The sequence below is a fragment of the Excalfactoria chinensis genome, chromosome 2, assembly GCF_039878825.1.
Source record: "Excalfactoria chinensis isolate bCotChi1 chromosome 2, bCotChi1.hap2, whole genome shotgun sequence".
Taxonomy (NCBI): domain Eukaryota; kingdom Metazoa; phylum Chordata; class Aves; order Galliformes; family Phasianidae; genus Excalfactoria; species Excalfactoria chinensis.
This window is the reverse complement of record NC_092826.1, coordinates 48,268,073-48,280,198: the sequence shown is the minus strand read 5'-3', so window position 1 is coordinate 48,280,198 and position 12,126 is coordinate 48,268,073. Positions and strand designations below refer to the sequence as shown.

Genomic DNA, 12,126 nt, shown 5'->3' with positions numbered 1-12,126 from the left:
ACTAGAAAATATTGTTCTAGTATCAACAGTTTTCCTGTCACTGTTGTCCATCTGCTAAGTTTATCGAGGGTTTCTACAATGACTTTCTTTATCAGGAATAATAATATGCTAAACATGAGTAACTTCTGCTGAAAGGTTTTTTGTTGCTTTTCTACCCCAAATCCTATTTGACCATGAAGGTAAAGGATTGCTTACTTGATATATGTGAAAACTGGATAATAACAATTCAGTTTGCTTGCTTTTACTTAAGTGATGGAACCTACTCTGTCCTGAGTATTGATTTCTTAGCTTGACGTAACCAAAATTAGGGAGTAATAATGCTTACCTTGTGTAGCAATGTAGTGATTCGGCCTGTGATAACCCTAAAAGAAAATGGGAAAAAAAGTTATAACCAGTGTGTAGCTTGCCTATGTTGCTTTAAGTAAAACTTCATTTAGAGTAATTTTCAGTAAAAATCGTAACAATAAAGGTAATGTGCTAGATGCAAATGTTCTTTCCAGTAGGGAAAGAGCAAGGGAGAGGGAGAACAAAAAGAAAGTGCATTTTCTGCAAGATACTAAAGTTGCAGTCTTGTACATTAGGGGACAGAAGTAATATGCTCTCAAAGTCCCTTGTTGGATCTGCTGAAAATGAACAGCATGAAATCTTCCCTAGCACTTGCAGCTAATGGTGTGAGATGCTCATGGAGGCTGAGATATACCTTCAAGCTATTGCTATTTAGTGCAAAGCCTATGCCTTTTTTTAACAGCTATGGAATGCTCAATTTGCATTCAGCCCCAGGAAGGGTAGGGGAACGTTCACTCTGTCCTCTGTGATTTATTTATGATATATTTCTGAACATGAAAAAGGAGACTAAATTCTTTGACTAAATGCTTTAGTATGAATACACTTCTTCACCTCTAAATAAAAATAAAAAAAAAACCAAACACAAACATAAAGGAATTCAATGTTTCTCTGATAACAAGGGCAACTTAAGCTGGCTGTGCAATAAAGACTAATACACTATGGATTCTTGCAACACTGAATAGGTTGCCAATAGGGAACAATACCATTTTTATTGTGTTTGAATTTCTGATGCTACGTGAGTGTCACCAAAGGTTTAGATCACAAGCAAGTATGTTGATAAACTCAGTTATGCCAGTTTTAATCTTTCAATAATGGTGAGATTCCACTGTCAGCCTTCCAAAGGAAGAAATTAAAACTGAGGCTTGTGCGTCACTGCAGTTTCTTTGTAAAAGTGAAGAGGGACTGTAGTGATGGAAGGCTGGAAAAGACACAGAACAATTGAAAATACTTTGAATATTACAGAAAATGCAACGTGAATTATGTAATTGGTTACATGTCATTGAACCAAAATTTGGAATTATTTGATCTCATGACTGCTCAGGCACCTATCAAGTAGGGCTTGTTTTTTTCTGTGGTGTGCTACCTAGTATCCCTACTGGCTGGCATTAAATGCTTCAATTTCCCAGTGAAAAAATTAAGCATGGGGAAAAATACTGAATAAATACTGCCTCCCTTTCTTTTATCCAAGAAAACTTCGTAATGTTTGTGAAATTCTCTCATTGAGATGTTTGTTCTGACAACACAGCAACAATAACCCCATGCAAATGAAAAACAGCAGCTGCTTCTGTAGTAGAAAACAAACACTTCCAAAGAAACCTGACTAGCAAGACTATAAACAAAAAATGCTATGTTTTATGGTTGTCTTTGGAATATGGCTGCAAGACTCCAATCTTTGCAATGAAGCCACCTGCTGAGAATGAGGGAAATACTGTTTTTGTTCTCAATCATTTCATTTAGGATGTTAAGGTACGTAGCAACAGGATGAAGGAAAATGACTTTAAACTGGAAGAAGGTAGATTTAGATGAGATATCAGGAAGAGATTCTTTACTGTGAGGGTGATGAGAAACTGGAACAGGTTGCCCGGTGAGACTGTGGATGACCCCTCCCTGGAACCATTGAAGGCCAGGCTGGATGGGGCTTTGAGCAACCTGGTCTAGGGGGATGTGTCCCTGCCTATAGCGTGGGTTGGAATGAGGTGATTGTAAAGGTTCCTTCCAGCCCAAACCATTCAACGATTCTTTGATTCTCTCCATCTCTCTTGTACTTCCATAAAAGCAATAAAAGGTTGCTATTCTGCTTTCTTACAAATATTTCCAATAGAACAGTATGGTGCAAATTCCTTACATCTTTTAGCATTTTAAACTTAAGAACACACCATTAGCTTAAAACAAGAACAATCCTGAATGTTGGAAAAAGTTTGAGAGCGCATTCAAATCTAGCTCCTAAATGTTAACTTTCACTTTCTTTCTATGGCTCCCTTCAGAGAGATTCCTTTCAGAGCTTACTCCCCTCAGAGTTTAGTGAGTTGTCTAAGTGAATTTCCACATGTGCCTTTAGGTCTTGCTGAATGTGATACTCTTTCAAGTAGCAAGGGACCGAGCAGAAGTCCAAGCTTCACTTAATAGTTATTGAACGTACTAACAAACATCAATAGGAGTTATCCTCAGACTGTTACAACTTCAGACTTCAAACTGTTTAAGCTGAAGAAACCTACTTTTCTTGTACTGTTCTAGCTCTTCTGTATTCTGAGAAAAACATCTTTTATATTCCTTTTTCACACTGGTTGCTAAATTTGAACTGCAAACTGTGACACCATTTTCTCAGATGTACTCAGAGATCTTTAGCCAGTGCTGTTTCTTATAAAGTGACACTTGTTTTACTTAGCCAAACCTCTAGCACTCCATGCAAATAATGAAATAATTATCTTTGCTATCTACAGATTTATGTCTGTAGACAGTATTGGCTTTGTAATGATTTTCAATTCTAGTTTTGAGTTCATTCTTTCAACCAAAACCACCTTGTCTCTTAAAGAATTTATTCTAATGTAAAACATTAAGTTAACATGATGCAGAATGAACAAAGAAGCCACCTTCAATAATTAAACAGCCTACATATTTAATGAAATGTCTTGCTTGCATTGGAAGTACTGGTTAACAGCTGCAGAATATACTTTGAAGGCAACTTAAAAGTGCAGAGATGACAAGAGATTGCAAATCCCTGCATTAGGCATTACAGAGTTTTGTCACATTAATATGCAAACAGCTTTCTTTTAAATGTGGAATGATGCCAAGCTGTTGACAGAAAGTGAAAATAACATTTTGTTAGCCCAGATAAGCACTAGCAGGCAAAGTAGCCATGCAGCATTGCTGGCAAAGTTTCAGGCTATTGACAGTTTGAGGAACTAACTCTTTTGATTTGCCTATTGACAAAACCACCACAACTACTTTTTGCCTTTAGTGTACACCTATCTTCCAAAGACAGTACCTTCCAACAATGTTTAGCAGCTGATATTAGCTGCTAAACAATGAAAAATGTGAGAATAGTAAAAGCTGCCTCTTAGACCACAATGCTATATTTGTTGACTATATCAGTATACGCACATCAATATAATTTCCATTGATGTAATCGGAGTTTGTTTCTCCTTCAATAGGCTGCAATCTCACTCGAGAATGATCATCTGAAACACAAACAGTGGAGAGAAAAATAAGGCAATTAAGGACATTCAGAAACAAATACGACACCAAATACTATGTTGAAGCAAAAATAATATCTCATTCTTGGCAAGTTCATGGTTGGTTTTCTTTGTCCACTGATGGACTGTATACACATTTAATCTTAATTTTGGTCATTAATGAGGCTTTCCAAATCCCCTCTCATTTTCAGTCTTAAACACCTTAAATATTTCTAATTTGCAATCCTTTGCAATTATTTTCTTTGCCTTGATAACAACATCAAACCTTTTGTCAGCTCAATAATTAACATAAGGTTTTCTGTGGTTTAGTTATTTGGAAATGTTTGTGCCAATACTTAAAGTAAATATAAATTCTTCCATAAGACATACTGTCAACTCACAGTTTCTAACAAAAACTCATTATGTTTCCATAAGAGAGAAAGTAAAATAAAGTAATAACAAAGCTCAAGCAGTCAGATAATGACTTTGCCACTGAGGTTTGCTCCATGGTTGCCATCTGTATCTATCCAGGAATTCTCCCCATTAGCAAACACTTCCAACTCTTATTTCCAAATTCCAACCCAAAACTCCAGGGTATGAATTTCTTTCCTGTCAGCTGCCTCATTTTCTTTATGATTCCACCACAGTGATTAAGAAGTGCTAGAGGCTACACTCCATTGAGGAATCTCAGAAAGATGTCAGGGCTTATTCAATTATTTGGAATATGCTTCTCTTGGTTCAGAAGTGACTAAACACTATTGCTGTTCCAGAATCTGCACAAGTTGTTGAAAAACAATACTTCAAAGACATTTAAGGGTATGATGTCAGTCAACTCATGGATGGAGACAATAGTCAATAGTCACTTTACCACTGCTGTATTTACTATCTACTTGTGCTGATTACACACCCATACATTGCTGTTTTTGAAGGCCACTTGTTATCTGACTTACAACTGACTACAATCACTAATGATTGTCATTATTTTCTTGTAAATATAAACAAGCACTAGAGCACAGGAGAAATTTGCAACCCATGTTTTCAATAGCTAATATCTTTCAAGTTACAAAAAAATGGTATCAAATATCAAAAACTAATGAAAGAACATGAAGTAGCTTATAAACCACTTCTTCAGAAGTAGCATGATTGCCCACAGTGTGGAGGAGGAAAGAGAGGGCAAGTGGTTCTTAAAATAACATTGTTTTACAGTGACAAGTAAAAAGGTTTTCAAACGGATGAGTAGGAAAGAAAGAGGAAAATTTGTGATTTCAACCTTTTATGCTCCAAGTCTCAGTGACTACATATCTCCAAGTCTAGGCTTCCTGGGATTCCCTTGGGAGACAGTCAGGGTATTGCTGTACATGCATTTTTTCGCAGCTTTGCAGCTCTAGGTAGAGCACAGCTAATATTCTGCTAGTCTGTTGTGATTTCATCACCCAACAGTCTTTAAGAATGAATTTTTCCAAGGATATAGGAATACTCAAATCGATTAAATTAATCAGGTCACCCTTTTCAGCCTTCTTATTCACTTGGTTCTAAGACTAAAAATTTATAGAGATGCAATGTTCCATTACATAACCTATCATTGTCTGACCTTATCAAGCTACACAAGTGCCGTGCTATTCTCTGCTTAATTAAGCAATTTATCAGTTTTCTCAGAACAGAGCTTTAGCTCAAAGGCTCATAATTCCGAAAGTCCATCTTACTTAAGATACTACATTAGAAACTTTCTCATCTTTGGACATGGTTGCTGCTTTTATCATTTTAGGACCTAAGCCAGCTTCTACTGAAGTCAACAGACCCTAGAAGTCAAGCTTGCTTGGACTCATGGTATGTCTTCACCCATATTTTCATGATTTCACGCATCATTTCCTTAAAAGCATTCTTACCAGTTAAGCTCAGGCTAATAAAACTGTCTATTTATATATTTCATGAAGTACTTAGGGTCATTGGATTCAATTGTTCAACCACAAGCACTCATGCCACTATACATAGCCCAGCCTTCAGCTGCTACTATGGAACAATACAATTGTTCTTTGGTCCTGCACAGATGTCTGAGGTCACCTGAAATGGCAATGAATGCCTACATTTAGGCAACTAAGTCCTGTCTTTGATGACTTGCATGTTGTTGAGCTACATATTGTACTCACCAAGCTTAAATTTTCCATTAAGTAACAGTTTAAAAATATGACCTCCTGTTATTTCTTTTAAACTGATATATACCATGTCAGTATCTTTACTTTTTCTGTTGTATTATTTCATTTTACTCTATTCTCTCCTTGCAATTACTTATGCTTCAGATTTCACAAAATGAAATAAATTACTTCATAACTATATCTTCATATAACCTTTTTGCCCTTTTTTCTTTTTACTTTGAGAACTTCACTCAACTCCACACTGTGAGGCAATGCTTCTTAACCAGAAAATATTACTGAGTCAACAAAAAAGTTTTTCTGCTGATATACCTGTGTTTACACCAAATATAAGTGACACAGAAGACACATATCCTTCCAACATGTGCATTCCACCTATATCATCTAGGCTAACTGTCTAGATTTGGAAGGTATTTTGTTCCTATTTACTTCAGCTTGCTCTTAACAATTTTCTAGTTTTTGAATATTCTCCTTTTCAGCTTGCTATTTCATTACCCCTCTATCAAATTCAACTTTGCACCGATCACTTGATCTTTCAAAATGAATTATGTTAGAATCCATTTGTCTTTGTAGAATGTGGTAGCAGGTAATGATTATAAACATTTCATTCTTGCTCCCCTCACGTTACCAACAACACATATATGCCACTCTGCAGACTGTGATCTCTAACAAGCCCCTTGAGTAGCCAGATGATTAGCACACCTAGCCAATGATGCTTTTTTGGGACAGCCTTGCTAATTCTTTACACATCAAGCCTTTCAGAAATGTCTCAGCTAAAATCTTTAGTTGCTTTTAAAAGCTCTGATCAATATTCTCTTTTCATCAAGACAATCCTGGGTTAGGTAAAAATGAGTATGTAACCCCTCTCATCTTGAAATTACCTCAACATCTCTCCTGAGGAAAAGCAACAGATTTTAACAAATTCTATGCATAATTCTACACTATTAAAACAGACAACGAATATTTCTTGAATTAAAAAGATTCTGTTAGCAGATTCATGCTGTTTTTATTTGTCAAAGAGAAAGCACAAAACCTTTTGTGTTCAATATAGAAGAAACACGTTTTCTGCAGGTGATGGGATGTGGTCATGATTCAGCTTCTTGATACAGAGGCTCACAAGCTGTAGATACTTCCATACAGAGGGTAGGGTATGCTTGCAGCCAATTAAATGCACATCACTTGGGTAATGTAAAGCACGTTGCCATTTTGACAAGCTCATACATTGCTGGCAGCTTGGTGCTTTTGTTTTAGTTCCCTCAGAGAACAATAATGACTACAAGTAATAATGTAACAGTAGTGTCTTGGGGAAAATTTAAACAAAGAGGATAAATGGATGGAAAAAATTACATTAAACTATTTACAGAAAAAAATATACATCTCACTGTAATCATATAATTGATGGCATCTAAGCCATCTATAGTATTTTTACTTCTTTAAACACAGTATAAAAAGGCAATTTAGTAAAATGTTCTAAAAGCTAAAGCCAATACTTAAAACAGTTCTGTGGGATGAATTTTCAAAAGTGGACCGCTAAAACTGTACTCTCAGGCTTGAAGCCAAGCAATCATTTATTAGCAGAAAACCATACAGCGTAATTAAGCAGTTAGGTACTCCATTTCCACGTGTCTCTTTAACAGACGACAAACTGTGGGCAGTTTCATCTCCTCTTAAGATATTGCCCTTTACTCTAGTGAATTTTAATTTGCATTACCTATGTTTTCATAGCAACATAAATAGGTAATGTTATTGATAACAATTCCAGCTAACTCTTTCTGTGAGACAAACACTGATGACTTGAAAAGTAAACTGAGATCAAATGATCAGAGTAACATTAGCCCTCTCAGAGAGCCTACAGTAATTGCCATTGATTTGTGTATCTTTTACTTGTTTTCCCTTTGCTACTCATCACTTCCTTTGCTCAGACATACAGTACTGTTATTCTCCTGTTTACTTCAGCCAAAGGGAGTAAAAATGAAAGGTAATGTATAAAGCGACATTAAAGAGGGGACAACTAAACAGTGACTAAAAGACCTATTGTTACAGGCTTGGACTGGAAGCAGAAGGTCACAAGAGAATAGTAAATGTAAAGTTTTGGTAATTTTTTTTACATCTTCAGAATTTATACTTAAATGGTGATAGCCATCTAATGTATTGCTGTGTCTCTCATGATAACAAGTTTGTTACGCATTAAAGAATGCCTGCAGAGAAGCAAGTAAAACCAGCCTAGTTAACACCTTTTACATATGCTCCAGCTCATCATGATATTCACATTTCCCTAGAAATTTTAATTTCCTTTTTCAGTAAATTGCATGTTCTTTTCTGACTTGGTGTTCATTTACAGCATCCTTTGCCACAGTGTTTTGCAATCTCATAATGTCAGATTTAGGGGTCACTCATCAAGACCAATGACCATTCACTAAGGTTTTTGGATTAACAGTATATCTAATCTTCATCAAGCATAGCAGTTCTCAGTAAAACAAATGTATTCTTTTTCCCTAGAGTCTATTAACAGGGTAAGTTATAATATCTGTCTCCGTTATCGAGAAATACTTAAGCAGCAGTACTGTCCATTCCATCAACATTCACATCTCAGTGTCAAGAGATTAACCCAGGAGACCATGACTATTCTTCCACTAAGTTGCCAGGAGCAGTTTGGGAGCAGTCAGAGCTGAGCACTGGTTAAAAGATGTCAGTTTATATTAACCAAATGCTGATCACAGAATGGAAGATATACAGTAGGATAGTGGAGAATATACATTAAATCTGACAGTTTTCTCAAAAAAATAGAAATTCTTCCTTCACTTTATGTTCTTAATCAGAGAAAGCAATATAGGCCTGATGGAAGCAAGAGGCTGGTGGCCACTCTTATCCAGTTCTGAAGATTAACACAGTGCACAATTATGTTGTCAACACTTACATGCAATGATATTCCCGTATCTATTTTTCATTCTGTTCTCATCTTTCTTAGCTGAATCCCATGGTGCAGACTGTCCTTCAAAGAAACTCTAAAAAAGGAAAAGGAAGGAAAGCGACATTAACAAATGCAAGCAGGACCTTATGGATAAACCAAGGAGAAATGAAAACAGGACTCATGGTATTATTGGTTAAAGTGCCATTTAGTTGATTTTTTTGTTGAGCAAAAATATAGATCTCCTATTTAAATGCTATTTATGGATAGCTCCAAATGTTATCAAAACATTTGACACGAAATAATTTGCATAACAGTACAAAGAATTATTTGCATGTAAAGCGATTGTGATTCTTTCAGAAGTTGCATGCTTGCAACACGGAGAGCCTTCAACTTACACTATCCAAATTCTCTGCATAGTCTTCATCATTCATATAAATGAAGCAGAATGGGCTCCATCATCAGTGCTGTAGTTGTGGTATTTGGGTGCAGAATTATACACTATACAAAGAGGTTTTATTTTTGGCATATCCACAAATTTTACTCATTTCTTGGCAGACAGTTAATGTATAAAAACATAAATAGGCATTAAAAAAGGTGAATTAATCTAGCATGTATGTGTCTTCTCTAAAACACAGCTTAGACCATTAAGGTGATTTTTTTGCCAGAGAATAGAAATATGATTTTGTGAATGATATAATCCATCTAGTATTCATCCAACCTTTGTGCTGCAGTTAATAAATTCAATAAATAATGAGAAAATTTAAGGTTCTAAAAATACATATTTGCATTAATGAAGCAAACAATCTAGCACACAGGCAGCAAGTAAGTTTATGGCACATGTATTTGCATAATTTCTAGCTTTTCACACTATCTCTAACTCATTTAATGTTGACACATTCTATCATTTCATACTGAAATATTCATTGTGGAGTAAAAATATTTAATTGCCAAGTGAACCAGTGGAATTCTATCAGGACAATAGCCAGCCTTAAATCATGTTTTGATCTTTTCACTGGAATGATCAGTACAACTTAATCTTTGATTCAAGATGAAAACGAAAGCACATGATCTACTTATTTTGGTATCATTAAGTCAGAAATGGCTAAGGGAAAACATCAAGAATCTTGTGCCTCTCACAGAACCTCAACATTTTCTGACTGGTTTAAAATAGATAACACCCATGAAACAGAAGACACTGTCCTTTGTCTTCATACCTGAAGTGCATTATTGTTCAAACCCCAACGATTCCATTATCAAAGAGCATAAAAGTAAAAATAAACCCTTGATCTCTTTCTGAAGTCAATGAAACACAGGGACATTTGGTATCTAAAACAAATTTGCTTTTACTATTTTCACTAAATTGATGATTCCCAACTTACAATTTGAAAACTCCTGAAAATACATGAATTACTTCTAAGAAGTTTGTACAGTACAACATGTATGGAAACTGAAACTCTGACTGACCACCTGAGGCAAGCACTGAGTCAGCTGCAGGAGCACAGATGAAGGCAGTTCAGCTGCACTACCAGAAGGGGTGAAGCCTGACTGCACCTCTCCTAGACTACCCATTACAGGGTTGACTGCCACTGGGGAAGGATCTCTCTCTCTAGAGATTGCGCTTTTGAGGACTTTCAATGCAAACTTTCAACACTGGTGTGTATTTTCATTTATTATTCATTGTCTTTCCACTGTAATAATCTTACTTAACCAAAAATCTGTATAATTCTAACCTCTGTACACAAATTGACTGTACAAACATGAGAAAAACAGAGGCCATATCAAATGGTTTCAGTTTGTTTGCTTTATAGTTTTCTATGCTTCTTTAGAAAAAAAATAAATCCAAGTTTGCAAATTGAAATGGTTTAACTTCATTACTATTAGAGATATTTTTCTTACTGATGCCTTTAGGTACAGCTCTAAAAAAGGCAGTTGCTACCTACTAGGACAGGGAATCTGAATGCTTTAAATCTTAAGATGATTTATGATTTTTTTCTATTTGTCAAAAGAAGTGTCAATGATGAGCTGATCATTTATTGGTCAATGGTGTCTTGGGCAAACCATTCAAATCCACAGTAATCTCAGCTCAGGCTGGATGGAAATTTTTTTTTGCAGTAAATCAGGGTACACTGAATAAGAAATTGCTCTCTCTGAACAAAAAACAGTGATCAATGCTATAATTTCTTGCAAAATTCACTCTCTGGAGGTTGGTGGCCTTGCTGGTGGGCAGGGGTTGGAACACGATGATCACAAGGGTCCCTTCCAACCCAAGCCATTCTATGATTCTATTCTCAGACAGCACTGAGAGAGGACCATTTAAACACAAGGTGAAACGGAAATGTTCATCATAAATTCCCCAAAAGGCAGAACAAAATACAAACTGTTCTATCTAAAACTTGGCTGGGTATCTTCATCAGTATTTTGCCTTTCACGTAGTGAAAATACAGAGAATTATAGTTTCCTCGCAGTCCCTGTGCTAGAGACTATTTCAGAGATGACATTATATAGCAAGTGGTTATGAGTTTAATCCACTAACCATAACACGTGCTATTACAGAGAAGAGTCCTGCTGATACAGCTTCCAAATCTACACCTTGAATCATAGAGGATCCAAATACGCACCCAGGGTCTCCCTGCTTCTCCCCATCCTGTAGTAAATTACTTTTAGGAAGTTATTTTAAACCAATCAATTAAATCTGTGGAGACAACTGGGAAAAAAAATTTATGGTGCTGAATTCAGGAAAGATAGACAACATGCAATGCACTTGTCTGGTCTGGGCAGCTCATCTGCTTCTCATCTGCCAATACATGGATTCAATATCTCCCACCTGTTTGGAACTTCTGAAAACAATGATAAGCTTAATGAGTTCTACAAATAAAACATTTCCTAACAATATATATTCAAGGTAGATAAAACTGTTTGTCAGAACACATCTATATTAAAAAATGAAAACTAGGAGACATTAACATTTCCAGTTCCTATATATTGACTTCATTTTCTTTATCAAGCATGTATCATAGAAAAAGAGCTGTAGATGTAGATTATTCTTTCTTTCTAATCAACAAGTTCGTGACTGAAATAAAATCTGTCATACAGGAAGAACAGACTATGCAGAGACCCATTTATTTTTTTTAAATTCTTTTTGGGATGCACACACATTTCAGTGAAAGGTGTACAGAAAGGATAATTTGAAGGAAAAGATATTACGGTGTGAAAGCATAAAAAAGAAACAGTTATTGTAAAAGACAGCTGGAGTGTCATTTCCTAAATCCCCCATGTGCTACCGTTACACAAACTGCAACAGAACGATAATCCACAATGAATTATACAGAGAAATCCCATTTGTCCCACAAGTAAAGAACAGAGCAGACACCTCATAACAGATGATCTGTCAAGATCTTTCCTTACTTGTGAGAAATACATTTTTCATAGTAGAATTTTTTTTAATGTCATTTCTGACATATCACTCTCTGGGGATGCAGCTGCACAGCAGCCCACACATTATCTTTGTGGCTATTCATCCTATTTCATCCCTTAAAGTTTCTTAAAA

At 35.8% G+C, this 12,126-nt stretch overlaps 1 protein-coding gene across 11 annotated transcripts in view; it reads right to left on the bottom strand.

The window, feature by feature from the left end:
• Nucleotides 1-12,126, bottom strand: part of PTPRM (protein tyrosine phosphatase receptor type M) — a 454,976-nt gene that overhangs the window by 52,652 nt on the left and 390,198 nt on the right. For all 11 annotated transcript variants that reach the window (XM_072327944.1, XM_072327945.1, XM_072327947.1 and 8 more), the window contains 3 exons: nucleotides 8,586-8,673; nucleotides 3,448-3,524; nucleotides 326-362 (listed from right to left, as the gene is read on the bottom strand). In XM_072327944.1, coding sequence (XP_072184045.1) covers nucleotides 326-362; nucleotides 3,448-3,524; nucleotides 8,586-8,673 — 202 coding nt within the window. The remainder of the gene's footprint in view (nucleotides 1-325; nucleotides 363-3,447; nucleotides 3,525-8,585; nucleotides 8,674-12,126) is intronic.